Source organism: Pogona vitticeps, chromosome 1 (genome assembly GCF_051106095.1).
Source record: "Pogona vitticeps strain Pit_001003342236 chromosome 1, PviZW2.1, whole genome shotgun sequence".
In the NCBI taxonomy this organism is placed as follows: domain Eukaryota; kingdom Metazoa; phylum Chordata; class Lepidosauria; order Squamata; family Agamidae; genus Pogona; species Pogona vitticeps.
In genome coordinates this window covers 80,519,623-80,542,921 of record NC_135783.1, presented here as the reverse complement: position 1 = coordinate 80,542,921, position 23,299 = coordinate 80,519,623, and the positions used below count along the sequence as shown (strand labels likewise).

The 23,299-nt window shown below is 41.0% G+C and overlaps 1 protein-coding gene across 2 annotated transcripts in view; it reads left to right on the top strand.

Moving 5' to 3' along the window:
* ARFGEF3 (ARFGEF family member 3) overlaps positions 1-22,186 on the top strand; it is a 97,178-nt gene extending 74,992 nt beyond the window's left edge. For both annotated transcript variants that reach the window (XM_020778763.3, XM_020778636.3), the window contains exons 22-34: positions 182-361; positions 2,100-2,244; positions 3,538-3,660; positions 5,334-5,437; positions 8,400-8,544; positions 9,123-9,251; positions 9,547-9,723; positions 10,616-10,730; positions 11,517-11,619; positions 12,365-12,496; positions 13,617-13,747; positions 16,289-17,516; positions 19,142-22,186. In XM_020778763.3, coding sequence (XP_020634422.3) covers positions 182-361; positions 2,100-2,244; positions 3,538-3,660; positions 5,334-5,437; positions 8,400-8,544; positions 9,123-9,251; positions 9,547-9,723; positions 10,616-10,730; positions 11,517-11,619; positions 12,365-12,496; positions 13,617-13,747; positions 16,289-17,516; positions 19,142-19,333 — 2,904 coding nt within the window. In that variant the 3' untranslated portion in view covers positions 19,334-22,186. The remainder of the gene's footprint in view (positions 1-181; positions 362-2,099; positions 2,245-3,537; positions 3,661-5,333; positions 5,438-8,399; positions 8,545-9,122; positions 9,252-9,546; positions 9,724-10,615; positions 10,731-11,516; positions 11,620-12,364; positions 12,497-13,616; positions 13,748-16,288; positions 17,517-19,141) is intronic.
* Positions 22,187-23,299: the final 1,113 nt, after the last annotated feature.

The following is a 23,299-nucleotide window of genomic DNA, read 5'->3' as shown; positions in this document are numbered from 1 at the left end:
AGTGTGTACATCCCATTGATTGAGTGGGTGGTTCCCATGAGGTAATGATGTAAATCCTATTGATTTAATGGGTCTACTCTAGTTGAGACTAGTACTTGAATTTTTACGAGGCAGAGACCTCCCGTATTTCATGCCAATTCCTTCTGAAAATTCACTGTGTTTTCTTCTCCTGTCTTTGCAGGCTGCCTGTCATAAAGAGAGACATGTTTCTCGGAAGGCTGTCTCTTTCATCCATGACATTCTTACTGAGATTCTGACAGACTGGAATGAGCCCCTGCATTTTCACTTCAATGAGGCACTGTTCCGCCCCTTTGAGCGCATCATGCAGCTGGAACTCTGTGATGAGGATGTGCAGGACCAGGCAAGTTGGATCTGGTGGGGCTTAGAAGCTTTGCTTTCTTAAACTTAAACTGTAGCTCTTTAAAAACTTGGGAGAATAAAAGGTTCAGAAGGCATTCCGCAAACAGGGTGACACTTGTCTAGAGAAGGACCCTGCTGCATAGCCAACCCTGTTCAGCTCACTGGGAAGGGAGAACCCTGGATCTGCAGGTTCATTATTTCAGAATAGGTAAATATGGTAGGAGACACTCCTTTAGGTAACCTAGATCTTGGCCAGTAAAATGTGCAGCAATTTCTTGACTATGGCAATTTGTGTCTAAAATGTACAGCATTTGTGTAACTGCAACATAGGATTACAACCACTAAATTCATGAAAGCTAAGCCTTTTAAAAAAAATCAGTAATAAATAAACAACGTTGTTGGAGGGGACTAAGATACAAAAGTCAATTACATGGTGCTGCTTTGGAGTTTTGTTCCCCACCACATATTCAATATACAGTGGTGCCTCGCAAGACGAAATTAATCAGTTCCACGGTTAATGCCATCCAGCGAAAGTGTTGTCTTGCGTAGCACGGTTTCCCATAGGAATGCATTAAAATTTAATTAATGCGTTTCTATGGGGGGAAAAGTCCAAAACAAAAAAAATTGTAGATTGAGCCCAGCTCTTCCACACTGCCTTGGTAGCCTCAGAACAGCAGTAAAAAGAGCGCCAAACAGCTCAGAGCTGGCACTCAGCAGGCAGCCGGCAGCCATTTTGTGCTCTTCTCCATTCCAGCCCCTCCCCACCTCACAGCTGATCAGTGCTGGGTCTTAGAAGCTTCCCTAGTCTTGCCCAGCAGGTAAACAGAAAGTGGAAATGCACCGGGAAGCCTCTGAAAGTGGCAGTTTGCCAGGGATGGGTGGGTGGGTTGGCAGGGGCATGCCCACTACCCCCTGTGCCCCCCCGTGGCAAAGCACTGCTTTCAGAAACCTCCTGGGTGCTTTTCCACTGCTGAACAAGCCCCGGGAGGCTTCTGAAAGCAGCGCTTTGCCGCGCAGGGGCGGGCCTGTAGAAGAGCACACACAGCCCGCCCCCCCGCCCCAGCAAAGCTCCACTTTCAGAAGCCTCCCGGGGCTTCGTCTTGCGAAACAGGGCCATAGGAAAAATCATCTTGTGAGGCACCAAAACCCTCACTGGACTCAATCGTCCAGCAAGTTTTTCATCCCGCTAGGCAATAGTCTTGCGGGGCACCACTATATGTGTTTTAGCTAATGGGAAAATATAACTTGGTAACATTCTCCTGTTATGTATACAAAACCACTTCTGCCTCAGTCAGTGAGATACAAACTTTATTATGCTTAGAGATCAATTGCAATCAATGGTAGTTTACTTATCCAACCGATTTCAGTAGATCTGCTCTAGACATAAATAAGTCTTCAGCCAACCCTGAGCATAGAAACATGACTTCAGAAAAGAATGCATTAATGATAAGGTTACTTCTGAATAAAATAATCTGTCTCTTTCACTTGTTACTGACTCATGCTAGTCTTTATCAGTGCATTGCTTTCTATATTTTAAATCTAAAAAATAACAATTCAGAAAAATGCAGAAAAGTGTTCTAAAACTACCCTTCCCAGAACAGCTTTTTGAAGTAAGAAGTAAACATTGCCTATTATTCTTCCAATTTAATTGTTAATGTTCCATACATTAAAATGTCGTCAGCTTTAAAGTGATTAAAAGCAACAATTTAGATGATTCTTTTATAACCCGATTGTATCAGGTGGTCACATCAATCGGTGAGCTTGTGGAGGTGTGCTCGACTCGAATTCAGTCAGGCTGGAGGCCACTGTTTAGTGCTCTAGAAACTGTGCGCAGTAGCAGCAAATCAGAGGTGAAGGACTATCTTGTTGGAGACTATTCAATGGGTAAGTCTTGTCTGTATTGTCTTTCCCATTCTCACATTTTTTTCAAAGTAAGTTTTTGAATAGAAACCACAATAAAAGTAGTAATAATAAATAACAATGTTTAGTAAATTGGTCCTAAACATAGTTGACAAAACTGACGTGCAAAAGCTGAGCTGTTCTGGCAGATCTTTGGAATTGGAAAGGAATTTTGACAGATCTCCCCTTGTGACATTGCTATGAATGAACATCAGTGTCAGCCCAATGGGACTAATGATTACATTGTTTTATAAAACACTCCACTAATTGCAGATAGCACATAAATAAAATGTAGCTAAACTGGAGATGGAGAGGGGGGATTTGTTTTGAATTAACTTTGCCACATGATCAGATTTGTTGGAGAAGGGATCAAACCAGTATACTTGAAATGAACAGAATAGGGTGACATTTTGTTGCTTAGCCTAGTAAGTCACAACTAGAGTACGCCTGTTGAATCAGTGGGAATTGGGTGAGTCGGCTCTTCCGTAAGTTCTATTGCTTCAAATAGGCCTATTCCATTTGTGACTTACTATGCTGAGCAACAGGATTTTAGCCATAGGGTCAAAGCGAGTAGCAAAGAAAATCGGCGAGAAAGGCTTATTTGGGGAGTCTTTTTGGTGATCAATGTTGTAGTCCTACAAATAGGTAAAGAACAATGACCCCATCTAGCTGGAGGGTGTGCATGAGTGTAACTCACTCCTGAACATCAGGAACACAAGACCAATCAGCTGTTCGAAAGGAGATCATGGGGGCGGGGGAGGTAGCTAGTCTGTGGTAGCAAAAACAGCAAGGAGTCTTGAGGCACCTGAAAGACTGGCTTCTTTTACTTGGCTTTTGTGGAGTCCACTTCTTCAGATGCACACTTCATCAGATACTACAGTCAACAAAACATACCAAAATTGAATAAACCCTGTTAATTTTTAAAGCATCACAAGACTCCTTGTTTTGATTTCCAGTCTTCTGTGTTCCATGGGCAAGCTGGAGTGTCCCTGGGAGAAGGGAATGATAAACCACTTCTAAGTATTGTCTACCTGGAAAACCCCAGAAAGGATCACCATAAGTTGGGATTGATTTAAAAGTGCATTGTTTTTATCACCATCATCATCGTTAACCAGCTAAACACATTGGAACTTGCTTCAAAATAAAAACACAGTGGATTGTGATACAAATTAACCTGAAGCAATTTATAAAATACTGACTTCTTGAGAAGCATAGCGCATAGCTAGGAACTGCTAATGTGAATGTCCAACCCCTATTCATCTTTTCTTCTTCCCTCAGGGAAATGTCAGGCTCCTGTCTTTGATGTCTTTGAAGCATTTCTAAATACAGACAACATCCAAGTCTTTGCAAATGCAGCCACCAGCTATATCACGTGCCTTATGAAGTTTGTCAAAGGATTAGGTAAGGCTCTTTTTAGTTACAAAAAACTGAAAAACAATACCTGACAAAACATATTAACTGTAAGACTTAATGTTTATGTAAGACAGATAAAAATGATAAGCAGTACTGTATGAAGGAGTTTATTTATTTATTTATTTATTTATTTATTTATTTATTTATTTATTTATTTATTTATTTATTTATTTATTTATTTATTTATTTATTTATTTATTTGACTCCTTCCCTAAAAGGCAGCTTACAATATAAATACCTACAGCAACCACAAAGTTTAATAAGATATAGGTGTGCTCATTCTCTGTTGGTAAAGTAAACTGTTCCTTCCTAGTAATGAGAATGGAATAGTGTACTGTAACAAGAAAAAAATTGTGTCATAATAACTACAGCTTAGACTGGATCAAAATCTAAGCTCAGACAAAAGGTAGAACAGGAGTAATCTCCTGGTTATGTTTTTCTTAACTAAGAGAACCACTAAAGGGGACTATTGTGATTAATAAAAGATTCTAGTTTTGAAAAATAATAAAGACTGCCATCTGGAACTAGAAAATTTGCTTCTGAGCAATTTACTTATCCTCAGGCCCCGGCATGCAGTATTGCATCATCTTCTCAGCCTATCCAGCATATTCCTGCATCATTAGAAGCGAATCACAGAATGTCAGTCTGTGTAGTGCACAGAGTAAAGTAACAGCTAGTCATGAAGGGACACAATGGCATACTGGCCCTCCTTTAGAGATTCTTTGTGCCACCAGAATTGCACCCATTGTGTCTGCTCTTTGCATTGTCTTGGGGCATGGGACAGACATACCTGCAACAACCACCTATTTACTTATTTGTGCAAGCCTTCCCTATGTAGGCCTACCATCTCTTTCAGGGTCAGTGTAAAATTCTGGTCTAAATCTCCTTGCATGATTATACTGGCGTAACACAAAGTGTTGTAACTCTTGGAGGGAAATTGCTTCAAGAAATCACTGTAGATATTCTCTTATTACATAATGAGCTGCAAGGATCAGCATGCAACAGATAACGGATGCAGTGATTACATAACTTGAGGCAGTTCAACCCCAAAGGTTATGCCAGTGCAACCATGTAAGAGGATTTTGGCCATTGTATTTTAATTTTGTGCATTGTGGCATTATATGTTTTTATTATTTTTGAATAACAAATTGCTACTTAGAATTAATGAGATCTCAGCAATCTATAAATATGTGTAAAAACATAATTAAAGCAAAGCAACACAAAGCATGCTGCTTATACATTAGCCCATTGTGCTTAAAGCATTATCTCGGTCGTTTACAATTGAATTATGCAGGCTACTCATTGCCTTGCCCCAAGGGAGCTGGATGCTCAGTTTACCAACTTCAAAAGGATGGAGGGCCAAAGTCAGTCTTGAGAGCCAGCTACTTGGGCCCTCAGGATCGAATTCAGGTCATGAGCAGAGTCTTGACTGCAGTGCTGCACAAAGCTCCTTCACTGCTAGAATAACAACTTCTTTAGCTTCCAGCACCCTCCCACAAACACACCATTAATCCTCATAATCTCCATCTGTTTTTGTGATTGAAGAAATCCATTTGAATTTCACAGAGACCAGTTCAGCTTATGACAATCACCTTGTACAGACCATCTTGCGTTGTGTTTATTTGTTCATTTTTTGAAATCCAACTTTCTTCCCTTACCAGGGGAAGCAGATTGCAAGGAGATTGGTGACTGTGTGCTGGGAACAGATTCCATGTCAACAGACCTGTGCCTTCCTGCTCTCGATTACCTCAGGCGGTGTTCTCAGGTGCACAAAAATTACACCTTTCTCTGCGGTCATTTAAACCCAGCTCACAAAGAACGTGCCATCTAAGCAAGATAAAGCAGTGACCATGAGAGAAGCTTTGCTGAATATAGTGATCACTGCAGCAGAGAGAAATACACACAGGAATTCAAGCAGTAGCTCAGCGAGTTATGTATCTGAGTGCAGAGTTGGAGCTTGGGAATTTGATTCCCCACTATGCCTCCTGGGAGAAGAGCCAGCCTGTGTGGCCTTGGGCCAGCTGCACGGCCCCGGAGTGCCCCCCCCAAAAGAAGGGAATGGTAAACCGCTTCTGAATACTCTCTGTTAGAAAGCCCTGAAAAGGATTGCCATAACTCCAAATTGACTTGACAGCACATATTTTTTTTATTATTCAAGCAGTATCTTCTAGATTAAAAAGTGGTGCTTGGATCAGGTTTATCACCATTACATTATTTTCTTTACAATATTATACACATGGATTGGAGGGAAGAATTGGCATGAAAGACAAACCCCAGAAATTAGATACTGAATGTTAGTTTTCTATAACATTTCCTTTTAAATAGCCGAAACCGCTAGGAGGGTGATTGAAAAGTTGTGATAATGGTGGTTTGGTGAACCACATAGTTTGGCCTGAACTCCAAGCTCAGGGTCAACTTAAATGTAAGAGCTGTTTCTCCCTCAAGTCTCTTTCAAACTTGTACAGTACCCATGTTCTGCTCCAGTTGTCACTCTAGCTTCCTCCTCGTGGCTGCATATGATTGCCTTTCTTCTGATGGGGAATACAAGTGACTAATTGGCAACCAGTCTTTTCATTTGTCCTGTCATAAGAGAGAGAGAGAGAGGTAACCGAGAAGCAACTTCAGAGAAATGGGAAACATTGCTCTTGGGGGCTACATTTCCCAAAATCCTTCAGCTGGGATGTCCATGGTGGCTATGGAATTCTGCTAGTTGTTGTCCAAAAAAGCAACATCTCCTCTCTCTGCAGCCATTATAGACTTACGTACGTGAAGACGGTGGGTGAATGAACAGTGGGAGTACAGCTTTCTGTAAAGCTTTGAACAGAGATGGCCTAGAGCAGCTTTGTAAGTTGAAGAATATAATGGCCAGTATTGTCTTGCAGAGTTCTGCAGGTGCCACAGGAATTATACTGCTGGCTGCAGTCGATTGCTACTAACTAAAATAATTCCTTCCTCAATTTCGAAGTGCACATGCAGAATTATAAAATGTTATGCACACATCCAGATCAAAACAAGAACTCTGTACTTAGCAACAATCTGTCAGCCACTGATGTCATTCCTGTTGCACCAGTAGAGCTCTGAAATAGAATAGTGGCCAATACATGATAAAAACTTAAATCTGGCTTTGAGAATGTCCATCTTCTGACTCTACGTATTTCCACTTCTACTGTATCACATGGAAATGTGGACTTCCACACACGCTACTATAGAAAAAGACAGAAGCATTGGAAATGTGCATTTATTACAGAATGCTGCAAATTTCTTGACTCAGGAAGGTAAACAACCAAGAAGTTCTAGGACAAATCAATACACACACATACACACCTCAAAAATTAAAATACACGAATGCAGGAAACTACAATATTTTGGCCATATAATGAGAAAGGAAAAGTACCGATTGTTCTAGCTGATAATTCAGGGTAAAATAAATGGGGAAAGAACTTCAGGAAGGAGAACGGTGTGACTGAGGAATGGTTTGAGACTAAAAAAGGTGCCACATCCAAAGTCAGGGCTAAAATAATGATGTCCAATCTCAGGTGGCAGAAGAAGGAGAAGAATCGAAAGGGCGAGGCTGGTCCTAGAGATCACTCAGTCCAGGGAATGCCAGGACTGCTCCCTCCCTCCCCCCTCCCTCCTCATTTCTGCTATAAAAGAAAGAAAAGAAGGAGCATTAAGAGCCTTTGTGTTCTGTGGCATTTCCCAGGCTGACAGACACAGCAAGCCATTGTCGTTCCTGGCCATGTGGGCTTTCTCTCCACAGCTACAGGGAGCACGGATGTCATTGCCACCCATTTCTCTGTTCTTTCGACTGCCAGATGGGAGACAGTGGGAGTTTGCAGGCACAGGAGCTGCAGTGTTCTGTATTGTTCTGTATTGTTTCCCAATTGAAAGCACAACAAAGCAGCACTTACAGCAACCAAGGTTTTGCCTCTGTTCTGCCCAGAGCTTTGGAAAGGTTACTGGCTACGCTGACCTGAGGAGCATGGGAACTGTAGTCCATACTCCTGGCAGAACAAAGTAGAACTTTATCTTCCAGAGCATTGGGATTGCCTAGAAAGTGTTTACAATATGTTTTCAAACTCTGATCTTGTCTGTGTTCCTTCACCACCCTCTGGCAAGAAAACCCTGTGTGCAAACCAGCCTGGTCCCCATAAGACAGATATATGGAATTTCCTGCTGAAATAACTATATGAGAACAGGTGACATGTTAAAACTAGAAATCAGGCATGTGTTGCTCCTTTCTTTTCCTGCGGCAGCCTTGAAGCCTTAACTAAGAGCCCAGGCGGATGTCCTAAAAGCACTGCTATCTAGACATCTTTGCTGTCCTTCTGCAAGTAGGCAAAGATCTTTCTTTTCAGGCAGGCTTTTTCTCAGTGACGGATTGTCTAGGAGACAATAAATGGGCTGGTTTATATATTTTTGCTTCGTTTGCATTTGGTTTTCACAATGCTTTCACCTAACATTAATAAAATATTCTTTAATATTTGAATAATTTACTATTTTTAACTTTTAACATTGTGTTTTTAATGGTGTGAGTCACCTTGAGTCCTTTTTAGCAGAAAGATGGAGTCAAAATATTTTAAATAAATAAATAGAATTTCAAGATATAGTAGTATTGCTTTATGAATACGTAAGTATTCCACGCTAAACTTAAGAACAATTTTCTGAGTAACATGAGATGCTAGTGCGTGTCCCATCTGAGTCATACTATCTCTGTGCCCTTTCAGTTACTTGCCAAAATCTACAAAATGCCATTGAAGCCTATATTCCTTGGTGGGAAACTTTCTAACTTACCACAAAGAATACAGGAGCGCTCTGCAAGCAGTGAGGATGCCATTGAGTGTGTCCTTTCTGAGTTTGATGATGACACAGGTAAGCAGAATCATTCTATAGGCCCAAAGGTGGGATGAACTGAAATGGTACCAACTGAACATGGTTTGTTAGAGAGAATGAGTGATTTTGCATCATTGCCTTCAATGCGTCTTGCTGTGGAAGACTCAGATTGTAGCCTGACATCACCGTTGCCATTTGACAACAAAGATAAATTTGCTCCCAGGCATGTAGGCTACTTCTGTCTCAGCAGGGACTTGGACTTTGGAAATTCCAACACTATTATTCTTCCCCACCCTGTTAGAAGCAGACCACACCCTTGTATTCTGCAGAAAAATCTCCTGTATTTCCAGGACCGGTACTTGGATGGGGAGGCGTCCGCAAAATGGTGGCAAAGGAAGACCAGACTAGGCATCTGGTCATATTCTTCTCTGCAAGTATTGCATTTGTTGAATGACTTAATTCATTCTTAACCAGGAACCTCAGAGACGAAACAATGGGATCAATATCTCACAGTTGCTAATGAAAGAAAACTAGACTGAACTGGGAAAAGAACTGAGAATGTAGAAAACATACATTGTAGTACAAGGTCCTTCTCACGTGAAGTTTTATTTTCCTAGGCCTTATTAATGTGTGGATCATTCTGCTAGAACAGTTGACCACTGCTATATCCAACTGTCCTCGTCAGCACCAGCCTCCCACTCTGGATCTCCTCTTTGAACTATTGAGGGATGTTACAAAAACACCTGGTAATTGATTGAACTGTCAGACTAATGTTGGAAAAGCATGTACGACTTCTACCTCTGTTTAGAAGAGGTGGAAGTTGCTGTTGTTATGGGCTTTTTCTTCTTCCTCTTTTTTTTTCTGGAGCCTTAGTTAAAAGTTGAAAAGTTAGTCTTGCATTGTGTTTTCTTTGCCTAGCCAGTAGGAAAAAAAGGGGAAATGAATGTATTTATATAAGGTAATAATCTGAATTAGGACATAAAGTAACATAAGTAAGCCTGAGCCGTATTTGATGTCCATAATTGTGTGTTTCTCCTTTAGGACCTGGATTTGGTATCTATGCGGTTGTACACCTTCTGCTCCCAACAATGTCGCTTTGGCTTCATCGCAGCCACAGTGATCATTCGTACTGGGATATGGCATCTGCTAACTTCAAGCATGCTATTGGCCTTTCATGTGAATTGGTAGTGGAGCACATTCAGAGTTTCATACATTCAGGTGAGAGAAATGTTTCTCAGCAACTAAACTTAATTGTTACAGCCACACTTGACTCTTGGAGTTTATTCTTAACAGCAACATGACTGAGACTGAGATTTAACATGAATGAGCTACCATCAGAGTGGGGAGAGTGCTCTGTTAAAAGTAAAAAGGTATAATTTCAGTTTATGTACACATTATGTATGTTGATTTATTTGTACATTTGATTTTGATTTGCATATGCTGATTTTATTTTCCCATGTTTTGGGGACTGGAGAAAAACATAGGCACTGGATTCAGTAAACAGGATAAAATGCTGAAGAATAGCAACAACATTCTCTATAGCCAGGCATCCCTAGCTAAGATTTAGTATAAGGTACACTGCATCATAGATATCTGCTTGCCGAGGAATATGTTTACTAAAGCTCAAGTCAAGGACCACAATAGTTCTCCACCTAGGAAAACTATAGAAAAACTAAAACAGTGGTGGAAGTAGTTAGGAATTTCTCCCCCAATACCATACAGTATATCACAGAACTGTAAAAATAGAACATCGTCTGGTTGTTTCACTGTATAGAAACTTGATCCTGGGTAGGCAAGCATCTCTACTCTGATTAAAGCATTTGAATTGTCTCTGCTTCTAAGGTGGGCCTCAGGCCAGAGGCCAAGAGCAAGAAAGGATCCTCATCTAAAGGGTACCAAAAGAGAATGGTCCTCATGCTGAAATAATTCAACACATACACTGTGTATGTAAACAAAAATATACCTTAGGTCTTCGTGCATGACTTATGTCCTTATCTATGAATGGACAGAATATACTTGAAGAAGGATGATTATAATAAGTAATCATGGGCCCTCTTTATTGTAATTCCCTACCACCAAAGCCTCTGGTAATAACTTTATTCTTCTTTAGATATTGGCTATGAGAATATGATCAACACAATGCTGAAAGACCTCTTTAAGTTACTGGTAGCTTGTGTAGCAGAGCCCACAGAAACCATCTCTAGAGTGGGGTGCTCATGTATCAGGTAATATAGATTTCTTTTCTACAGTAGTTCATTGCAATCCAAGGGTAGAATTAAGTCAATGTTTGAATGTCCTGTCTCTCTGCAAACCTTGGTTTGTTTCTTAGCAAAATATAATTTGTGGAAGCTGCATTGCTGTTTCATGATTGGCTCTTGCTTTTCACTGAATAACATGCTAATTAATATAGAATAACAATGAGGCGATTAATACCTACTTCAAGCTTGAAGAAGGTATTGTCTCTACATCTTACTTAGCAGAACAGTGAAAACAGGAAACTGAGATTTTAACAAAATAAGGCTGCTCAACAACTCTAGGCCTGAACTGTAATTTCAGACATTGCTAATTATGTATTTCATCTCCAACAATCTTCTTCCATCTTTTTAAGTGCTTTTGTCTTTGTCTTTTTAAAACAATTTCATTCCTTAATTTCTCTCATCACATCTTTCAATGTATCCCAAATGATACTCTTGTTGAAACATTCTCTATCATTAATGGTTCATATTTCCATTATTTCTTCTTCTATTTTATTATATTATACTGCTGAAAAATACTTGTACTTGAAATTTATACACTTAACCCTGGCTAAAAGATGCATTAGGATCTCTTTTAGATGTTACATAGGAGGTACAAACAAAAGCACTCACAGTTCATCTCCCCAGTTGCATTGGTCTAAATGTAACTCCATTTCAGTTAGGTCTCATTTGGCTCCTTCAAGGGAGCCATCAATTGTATAGTGAGAGAGGCAAAACTGGATAATGTGTTTTGTGGTCTTTTTTTCTTACCTATAGATATGTACTAGTGACAGCTGGTCCTGTTTTTACAGAAGAAATGTGGAGGCTTGCATGCTGTGCATTACAGGATGCTTTCTCAGCCACTCTTGAACCCGTGAAGGTAAAATCTGCATGGATGCTATAGGTATCTCTAGAAATAAGTTATTAATATGGTCTGAAATTGCTGCAACAAAGACTTATACAGATACCCAGATGAATTTTAAAATGCTTGTCTATGACTGTCTTGTTTTTTTCCTGGGATTAACCCTTTACTGGGACAGATACCAGCTATGACAAGCATTCTTTGCCCTGGAGATCTCTGTATCTCTGTAGGACTCCTGGGGGAGTCAGGCTTCCTCTTAAGGATCCCACAGCCTGTGCTAAATCCTCTTGTCACAGACTGTTGCAAATCATGGAGAAGACAGGTGCATCAACAACCTTAGTGGAAGTTTGTCACAAAGTTCAGAAGTGCATTGAACACAGTACATTGAATCTGAAGCAGTGGGCTACGATCCATGAAACCTTGTGACAAATAAACCCTCTTAGTCTTTCAGGTGCTACCAGATTGTTTGTTATTTTTGTTACAACAGACCACCGACTAGCATGCCTGCCTCTCTGGGAACTGAATATATCTGTAAGCCTGGGGGTGGAGGTTAGGGGTTTTTTTTGTTTTTGTTTTTTTGAAAGAAGGAAGGAACTTCCTTGATATACAATGTGTTGTTTTAACAGGCGGGATGCTATATGGGAGGGTGTGGGGAGATTAAGACAAGACATAATCTCACTCTTCTTTTCATCTGTGCTTTTGCCGGCTTCACATATAGTAAACATGGTAAACAGTCCGATATTGTATTTTTGTTTCCCTGCAGAATCTGCTGGGTTATTTTCATAGTGGCTCTGAAAACTTTAGTGGGGACGCTTGTGAGGTGAAAGTGGCAGCCCCTTGCCTCTCCCCTAGTGCCGAAGCTGAGTACTGGAGAATAAGGGCGATGGCCCAACAGGTGAATGGCTTTCATTATGACACGAACAATTCTCTGCTCAATTAAAACAACCCAAGCACTTATACTTTCTTAGCATTTTAGTGAAAGTCTATGGAGTAGGGAAATGTCACTTTTATGGACAACAGACCTCAATATCCCCAATATGCCTTGAGCAGTGGTCACACTGGCTGCAGGATTTGGCGAACTATAGTCTAAAAGAAGTGTGGAAGTCTGGAGGTATTGCAGCTTCAGAAGGCCTGATCCAAACTGGAGTTTATGCTGTGGACATTACTTCCAGGTGTCGTCTCTGTTTCAGCTGTCTTGGTTCGCTTTTTACATGTTCTGTTCCATTCTGTTATGCCATGCCTCTCACTGTTTCTGGCTGAGATAGAGTCTGCAGCCTGAGAAAGCTATATAAAATTAAAAAGCTACATAGAAAGTTATATAAAATGAAACTTTAAAATTGGTTTGAAAATCTTAGTCTTATTCTGTAAAAATACAGTCCCACAAGCCTTAAACAAAGTCTGTTTTTGGTGTATCCTTGCATATATTGTTGTTTTTAATTTACATGTACTGTTTGGTTGATTGTAAATGGCCCAGAGTAGTGCATTTACACTAATGGGGCAGTATATTAAATAAACAAACAAACATTGCATTGAAATTTGGTGATGCATCCAACATATAACAGGTGTGTGCCCCCACCCCAAGAAGCAAAATCTCACTCCTATGGCTTTTGTCTCTTACTTTCTCTCCAGTCCTCCTTCCTCTTTCTTGCTTCCTGTATCCCTCCTTTCCTGTTGTTCTCTTCTGCCTGGCACACAGAACCAACACAGTTGTTGGTAAAATGTAGTGATAACTGCAGTAATGGTGGCAAATTCCCTTCCAGCTATGCAGTTCTAAGATGGTGATGATGAAATTCAATAATGGCCCAGCCTCTGTGGGTTCCAGGGATCCAGTGCAGTACTATGACCCCAGGCCATTGCTGGCTCCCTGAGCTTCATGTTTTTACCTGCAGTCCGTTCAGCAGAAGGGACTGGATGAGGGACATTACATGACCCGTTTGTGTGCCCTGCTGTTGTGTTGCACCTGCTCCTTGAATCAGGAGAGGGGTTCAGCAAATTGACATGATTTTTTTCTATAGGTGTTCATGTTAGACACTCAGTGTTCTCCCAAAACACCAAACAACAAGGAAGGATTTGAACACGCCCAGTCCTGTGTGCTTATCATTGAGTTGCCTCCTGACAAGAAGCCCAATGGGCATACACAGAAAAGGTAAGGCCATTTTTTTAAGGTTAAGGGGAAAGCAGGACAAGGCATGAGGCAGATGGAAGCATTAAAGGGCAAACCTACATCTACAGTACAGTATATTTAAAGCTGGACTATTTTTTCCCATCTACTGGAGGACAAAGGCAGTCTCTATGAATCCCAAGAATGAATATAGTTTTGCCTAGACACGGTGGGAAGAAATACACCCACCCACCCAATCAACCTTCCTGTTCCAATTTTGTCTCAGGTAACATTTGCAAAGGTTTTGCGCTTAATGAAGTGATTTTGGTCAGTTTAGCATGCTCTCCTTTTTTGGAGGTAATTGCCAAGTAGCAACGAAGTATTAGCCATCATTTATGCAGCTCATTGAGCATGTGAGTAAGAAGGTGCTTTCTTTTGTTATTCTCATTACATGGGATAAAAACCCAGATTGGGCAGATTGAAGAACATCTGTCCATAAAGAACTTATTTGTGTATTCAAAGTATATCATCCAGATTCCAGACTGTTGAGAAGTTGCTTTTTGTGACTACAGTTTCTAGAATCTCCCACAGCCATTCACCATGCTGGCTGGAGGATTCTGGGAGATGTAATCTCCAAAATAACTTTTCCAGGGTCTGCCATCCCTCATGTATTTTAGGAAAAGTATATCTTCTACCTGTTTGCAAGATTTGCTACTGCAGTGAATTTGCTTGTTTGCTTGCTTGCATGCTTGGGTTTTGTTTTTCCATCTGTTTTGCATGTGCAAATACAGAACAGTGTTGAAATGTTGATTTTACTTAGTAGATTTTCTCCCTCTCTGTTTTTATAATGCTGCCATCAATGCTTAGGAAGCTTGGGTAAGGGAACATTTTATTTCTCCTTCCATGTGGTTTTAGACGGGGGGGGGAAATATTTGAAATACATCCATATACTCTTCCACAGAAAAATGTCTTTTTTAAACAGAGAATAAAGAACAAAATAAGTTGTTATTGTCCAGCTGACAATATGAAAGGATCCATATTTTCTGCCTGTCCCAGGACAGTTCACCTGTCAATAGCTTTTTTCTGAACTTTTTGCAGAGAGCCAGTGCTTTGATCCCATGAATGACAAAGTACAACCACTAGAGAGTGTCAAAGGACAATGGAAGGAGTGTATTAACACACAAGCAATAGGGGAGAAAGTTGGGCATGGAGGAGGAACACAGAAAACAAATTACAGTGTGTGTAAGGGCAGCAAAATTGGTAACAGAGAACAGCAAACAGATCTGTTTATTTGCATTTTCACCCACTGAATAAATATCTTTCCTGCTTGAAAATGCTACTTTTGTGTTCTTGGTGAAGGCTGCAGTGCTACTGTGTACAAATAAATCCCATGAAATTAAATGGGACTGCCAACCAAGTAACTGATGAAGAATTGCTGCTCTTAAGTCTTTATGCTGTGCCTACTTTATCTTCTTACATGTTTGCCCCAGAAGAGAAAATAGCAGAGAATAGACACCATAAATTGGTCTATAATTCTTTTGATAGAAATTGGGACTAAACTAATCCATAGCTTCTCTGGTTTGTGTGTTTGATGTCTTTATGATTGGGGCTATAATAGAGATATTCAAATTTTGAAAACATTAACTGGTTTGGATAGTTGGCATGAAAATTATTTTAAATCATATGATCAGAGATAACATTACCCATGGACTGGTGAAGGTTTCTCTTTTAAAACTTATGTGTTCAGTTTTCATTTGCTTGAATTCCATGTAGGAAAGTAAGATATAAATTTACATTTCTTTGGGGAAAAAGACATGAAGATTTAAATACCAGTTTAGGTTGAAGTTGTGCACAATTGGAAAAGAAAATGTAGAGGAAACGAATGAATTGCAAGTTTTGCTGTAGGAATGGGAAACAATATATTATACCATCTTTCCTCCACTTGATGCTCTCCAGATGGTGTTGGACCTCATCCCAGCTAGTACTGACAGACTAGTTATCTCAATTTCTGTCTTGTTTTTTAAAAAAAGTTTGTAAATCAAAACTATGGACAAGAAAAACACCTGCAAATCAACCAAACATCAGCTTTGCCACAATAAACAACAGTAGAATATTACCTGATGCTGTGAAAACTACAGTTGTGTATGCCTAAGGGAAGAAATGGGAATTGTTCAACACATATTGAAGGCATCAGGCTAGGAAGAAATGATCTAGAGCTGTTTTGAGGAATATTTTGAGGAATATTTCACAACTATCTAGCTATCTATGACAGACAGACAGACAGACAGACAGACAGACAGACAGACAGACAGACAGACAGACAGACAGACAGACAGACAGACAGACAGACAGACAGGAAGAAAAAGAAAGAAAGAAAGAAAGAAAGAAAGAAAGAAAGAAAGAAAGAAAGAAAGAAAGAAAGAAAGAAAGAAAGAAAGAAAGAAAGAAAGAAAGAAAGAAAGAAAGAAAGAAAACAGTTGCAAGCTACTTGGAGAACAAACAATTCTCCAAGTAGTCAAGGTAATTCAAATGATACTAGTGAAATTCTAAATCTTATTCCTCTCTTTATCTTTTGATTGCATGAAGTATCCCTTTCAGAACAATTGTAGTGAGCCTGTTGTCCCACCAAGTATTGTTGCAGAATTTATATGATATTTTGTTGGAAGAGTTTGTGAAAGGACCCTCTCAGTCTGAAGAGAAGATGGTGCAACAGCCACCAGAAACCAAACTGGCTGGCTTCCTCAGGTACATTTCTATGCAGAATTTGGCAGTCATCTTTGACTTACTATTGGATTCTTATCGAACAGCCAGAGAGTTTGACACAAGGACAGGACTGAAGTGTTTGCTTAAGAAGGTATCGGGAATTGGTGGAGCTGCTAACTTGTACCGTCAGTCAGCAATGAGCTTCAACATCTACTTCCATGCCCTGATCTGTGCAATTGTAACGAACCAGGAAAACATCACTGCGGACCAAGTGAAGAAGATCCTCTTTGAAGACGATGAAAGGAGTACTGATTCATCCCAACAGTGCTCTTCAGAAGATGAAGACATTTTTGAAGAGACAGCGCAAGTAAGTCCACCAAGAGGGAAGGAGAAAAGACAGTGGAGAGCCAGACTGCCATCTCTGAGTGTTCAGCCAGTTAGCAACGCAGACTGGGCTTGGTTAATCAAAAGACTTCATAAGCTGTGCATGGAATTGTGCAACAACTACATTCAAATGCATCTGGATTTGGAAAGTAGTGCAGATGAACTCCCGGTTTTCCGAGGAGATCCTTTCTTCATCCTCCCATCCTTCCAGTCTGAAACATCCACTCCGTCCACGGGAGGTCTCTCTGGGAAGGACACTCCTTCAGAAGATGACAAAAGCCAGATCAGAGACTCATTGTCAGAGAACCTCACACCCAAAGGAGGAAGCGGGGAGATACTGGTTCTTCCACCACTGAGCCCCAAAACAGAGAGGAAGGACCAGAGCAGAAAAAAAGAATGGTGGGAAAGTGCTGGCAACAAAATCTACACCATAGCCACTGACAAAACCATATCAAAGCTAATGACAGAATATAAGAAAAGGAAGCAGCAACATAACTTGGCTACTTTTGCCAAAGATATGAAAGTTGACAAGAAGGGAGACCCCCTCAGCACAAGGGGGCCGGATTCGCCTCTCCTGCAAAGGCCACAAAATCTCGTCGACCAGGGCCAAATGAGGCACTCGTTCAGTGCAGGACCGGAGATTCTCAGACCAGAGAAGAGGCCACGCTCTGGATCAACAGTCAGCTCACTTAACATATCTGTCCGGGATGGTGAGGCACAAATACAGGTAAGGAAAAAGGACAAGGGAGTGGCTAACATTGTATAAAATAAACCTTTCAAATTAAGGCGACCTCTTTCCTTGATTGTGTTCGTTTTGCACCTTCCCCAAAATATTAAGGTGTCCCATATGGACTGAGTCTTGCAAGATCTTACCCAGAGTGGTCCATTCAAATCTGTCTCATAGGTTTCTGGTAAGCTTCAGCAAGGGCACTGTCCTTCAGGCCTGAGGGGTATATGCCCCCCCCCGAGAGGGATGTTCCCATCACCCTTTGCCCTTGGCTATGCTGACTAAGGCTGTGGGGCTTGCAGTCCCACAATACACACATGCGCCATCCCCATGCACATTTTATCTTCCTAGGTATACCAGATCCTTCTCTATGCTTCTTTAAAAAAAAAAGACAACAAAAGAAAAATTATTATAATTAGAAAAGTACAAATAACTAGAGTAAATATAACAGTGCATGCATAACAAGCAAACAATTTATTGACATAAATAGAGTGGTGGGAATTTTACATTTAGGAGCAGTTCAGTTTAATAAATATTTCTAGGGGTAATTGTGAGTTGCAACTGGAAACAAGAGACAATTAATTAAATTGGCATAGTTGATAAACAGGAACCATGTTTCTTAATGCTTATGGTAATTAGATGAAGTTGTTCAGATGCATGCATGAACTGTTAGTATTTCCATCAGACCAATCTACCACATTTATTTTCCAGCCAGAGGCAATCACTAGATGTGCAGATACACATAGGTTATTGATCTTTTGTGTTTGAAATTGTGAATTGTTTTCAGGAGTAAGAACAGAAAACCTAAAGGTGGTGACACCACAGTTTTATTTCTTATAGTCTCCAGTTCCTTAAAAATCTCCTCAGCAATTCTTGTGTCTGCCAAGGTAATCGCATCCGATGTGTCAGGGAAGAGGAGAAGCCAGTGGCACAGGGAGATATTCCCCTCAAGCTCTGGCTTTTCAGTTCTAATGGAGGATAGTGTAGCGTGCATCACAAATCCCATTTTTAAGTCTCAGTACTGACTTACCACAGTGGATGGCAATGCCTTCGCTCTCATGCTGAAGTAAAACTCAGCTGTATATTGAATTGAGGTGGGGAGGGCACCATCTCATCCTTTTCCCTCTGGCAGCAAAACATCTTGGGTCAGCTCTGTGAATAATGATGGCTTGAGAGAGAAAGTCTATCCATTCACACTTCAAGCATGCTGTCCTTCCCTCCCACCCCACCTTGAGATTGAACCCAAATTGTCTAACATTCACTTGGTGAAAGATCAAAAGAAGTTGTCTCAAAATGTTTAATTGCATTAACCAATGCCTTTTGCCCCGCTGTATATTCTTTGGCCTTTTCAGAGAAGAAAGGTTAAAAAAAAGTCTCTTGAAATCTTTAAACATGAACCAAGCCAGCTGCTCCTAGGCAGGATTCAGCGATGGCCTTCATGGTTGTGAAACTGGTATGCTTTGTGTTCTCACATCATTTTGATGCGGCATTGTTTCTTAAAAATATCCTTTCCACTTTACCTATTGAAATACATTCTTCCAGTCACTCTTTGTACTACTATTTGTATTCCGTGCAACAATACATTTACTTAATCCTTTCCCTTTTCTTTCCCTGCATTATTTCAGGCATGGACCAACATGGTACTGACAGTTCTTAACCAGATTCAGTCTCTACCAGACCAGATCTTCACAGCTCTTCAGCCAGCAGTATTTCCCTGCATCAGCCAGCTGACATGTCATGTGACTGATATTCGGGTTCGTCAGGCTGTAAGAGAATGGCTGGGAAGAGTGGGAAGAGTTTATGACATTATCATATAGCAGACACTGGGCACATTATCAAGTAGGGACAGAAGCAGAGACCAAATCTAAAGCATTTCCAGGCATCCGAATAAAGTGGCACAGAGGTGTGTCTGTGACTCCCTGTTTGCTGGTCATTAATGGGTGGCAACTTATATCAGATGCTGCGAACTGCTTAAGAGCACAATCCAGTCTTGCTGACGTCCACATGAGAATGTGATATGGCAGTGTGGCTCATGTGCTGACTAGATCACTGAGCAATACTGCAAACTAAATCTAAAAATGTTGTTGTCAGACTGACACGTGAAAACTCAGCACGTTCAATGTTACACATTTTTCCGTGGGTGAAAAAACATATACGAAAGTATTTCTCTGCAGGAAGAGAGGAAACAAAGATTGCAGCATAGTATTAATGCTGGTAGCATAAAAGGGACACCCTTAGAAAGTAGGTTTGGCAGGAGGGGCAGTCATACCACTTCAGTATCAGACCCTCTGTGTGGCCAGTGTAGCTCTACTCTAGTGAATTTATGTTCTCAGAAATCAAAATGATTTGCATTCAAATTTGGCTCAGATTGAGTGATCACTTGGGTGTTTTTAGTGCAAAATCTTGCTCTTCATCCAAATGAGGCAAGCTGCCATTTGAAATCATCTGCGCTAATTCAAATGGATAATGGAAGAATGAGTAAATAAATGTAGTAAAACTGAGCCAGTTTATTGTGACTGCCTTTTTGCTTATGTAATAGACAATTAAATGTAGGCGTAGAAATTCCAAAAATGACTACATATGCATAAAACAAAGAAGGGAATACTTTTACAAGGGGCTTAACTGGCAATTCTTAGAATGGTAAGAAATAGAGTTGGAGATGTTAACAGTATGTCTGAAAGTACCCCAGCCAAGTAGCGAGTCTAATGGCAAAAGTTTCAAATTGTTTATTTCCTTTTGATGTCTTTAGCTCAATAAGGAAGATAAAAATATAGTTCCTGTTTGTTCCCACCAAAATGAGCAATGCACTTCCTTAGCTGTTTACTGTGACACACATCTTCTCTAGTCTGCATGCTGGAGAAGAAAATAGGTCATGAAATAGGCTGGGCCATTTATTGACCTCAAATTCCCCAGTTTTTGGATTCTGTAGCCATGTTACTTTGTATTACTTCATCAAAAAATACTTCAAGAGTAAAGAACCTGGAAATTGAGACCACCTTCCAAATCTAAAATCCTCCCCTCTTTTCTTAAACTTCTTTTCTTAAGCCAGGTTAATATATGCAGCTGAATATATAGCCCATTGATTAGAAAACAACCTATTAAATATGAGTGTTGTTATTCATTTATTTGCTATAGTTATCTGCTGCCTTTCTTCCATTATATTCCAGGTAGTTCGTATCTTAAAATAATGGTTTACAATTCAACAGATAAAATGCTAAAAAGAAAAAGGGCAAGGGAAGTATAGAAGAGTAAGTAAATGCATTTTATCATGGCCACTGTATGAGACTGTTCTAGGATAAACAGAACCCGTGGTCATTTGGTCTTAGCTGAGCATTTGCCATTTTATCTCCCTTATGTAGCCAAGTGAAATGGCCACTGACTGAAGCTGCTCCCAGAAAGGAGGAACCAGCAAGGCCTTGTTGTCACCAATCCCTTATGCAAGCAATGATGTACCTGCTCCTTAAGAAAATGCTGGGAGGGGAACACTGGTACCCAGTGTGGTATAGTGTATCAAGTGATGGACTAGGACTCTAGAGACCAGGATTCCTTCACTTGGCCACTGGAGGGGTGGAACTGGTAAAAGCACTCCTTAAAACCACTTTTAAAAGCCCTATTACAGTCCCTATAAGTCAGTTTCGACTTGATGGCACATAACTAACTAACCAGGAGTAGAAGAGCCAGGTTATCGCTGAGCCAAGCCAAACCAAAAGGGAGGCTTGCTGTCCTTTAACTATTTCAAAAACTCAACAGCTGCCTGTCATGTGTCAGCCATTTGACAATAGCACTTTGATGACCTGTGAGCGCATACATACACATGCCCATCACATAACAGGTATATCCAACTGCTGCAATTCTTTGCCTCTCTTTTTGAGGTGATTACTGGCAAAACAGAATTTGGAGAGGGAAAAGTGTTGTTGCTTTTCAAGGGGTAAGACAGGCAGACATCTTGCAGTGTCTCAGAAGATACTGGGATCCAACACTTGGACCATGAAACACAGCCTCTTGTGCCAACTCTGACGACTGGCCTGAGTTACTGAGTTGAAAAAGTATAAGAGTCTCACTGAACACGCAGTGTAGTTAGCCTTGATGAATAACATCATCATTTCCTTTGCTCCTCCCATTCTTCTCTCTTTCTTTCATTAAAAATAACAAAAGACTATGAATGTATGAGTTCTCTCGGCTGCTGAACCTTTGTGACAGTCTAATGGAAACTACACAGTTCTTTGTCAAAGGAGTTGCTGTTGTGCCCTGATTTGATTGTTTTGTTCTTTCCTTTTGTTTTCATTTTAAATATGTGGTGTTTGTACGGCTCTCTTTGTGAGGTTGGATTTTTTAGGGGAATATTTTCAAATGGTGCACGCCTACGTTGTTTCTCAGTGGGATTTTATATGCAACTATTGAACAGAATAACCAAGGAAAGTCATAGATATGCCACATATTGGATTTCTTTATCTGTTCTACTGAATGCCAAAAAAAGATGCTTTTTTTCTTCTGTATTTTGAGGCGTATATTATCTGTGAACCAATATTGTGAGCTGCACATGCTGAGAAGATACGTGGTTTGTGACATAGCCATTGCTGCATGAGTGGTAAAAATGGATCATTGTTACTTTTCTGAAGGGAGATGCTAAACATTACTGTCACAGACTGAAACTATAAAGTTGACCCCATTCCACCTTGCAGGTCTTGCCCTATGAGTTAAGTGTTGTTCCTATGCAGTCGACCAAGGCAGAAACACTAGATACTGCCCTGATGTTACACCAAATATGGGTGGGGTGGGTGGGGAGTGTTAATGTAAGTTGGTCTCGGGTGTGCTGTACCTTGGAAAAAGGCATGGGCAGGAAACAAGCATCATTAAATAGAGTGGAGAAGGTGCCTCAGGTTACAGAAGCTCAAGGGTAGGGAGTTGACGAAGCTGTGTACACAGTGCAGCCTGCTCTTCACTCCATAGGCTACCATTCTACCCGCAGGTGATGTAGACCAGGGGTCCCCAACCCCTGGCCCGTGACCGGGCAGTGATCCGCAGCCTAGGCAGGACCAGGCTACGGACACAGATCTCCTGCTCCCCCCGCAAGCGGCACCATGCGCATGCGCGCAAGTGCACTCCACCCCCTGTGAGTGCACTGCACACATGCGTGTGAGCGCCCCCTGCAAGCACCGCCACATGCAAGAGCGTTCTGCTCCCTGCAAGCGTTCCGTGCACATGCACGTAAGCGGGGGGACCGCAATCATGCACGCATGCACGTTCCACCCCCATGTGGGCATGCCATACCCCCCACACAAGTGTGCCACACACCCCAACCAGTCCACAGTTGGGAAAAGGTTGGGGACCACTGAATTGTAGAGGACAATGTCTCATCATCAGTGTTGAGGTAAGCTGTAACCTCACATGTAAAGCTTTGATCTCTAATCCCACAGTATAGAGGCCACTTCTCACCTCTGTACTGTGGTGTTCCTCTTATCTGTGTCTTGGCTTGTAAACATTTCTCTGCCAGCAACTGGTGGGGCTTTGAGGGTAGAAGTAAAACACACACACACACATACACAATAACAGAATGACAGTTTCAACACAGGTCTGTCATTTGGACTGTACCACTTACAATTTTATATTGGGACATGGTGGTGCTGCGGGTTAAACCACAGAAGCCTCTGTGCCTCAAGGCTGGAAGACCAGCAGTCATAAGATCAAATCCACGTGACGGAGTGAGCTCCCGTCGCTTGTCCCAGCTCCTGCCAACCTAGCAGTTTGAAAGCATATAAATGCAAGTAGATAAATAGATACCA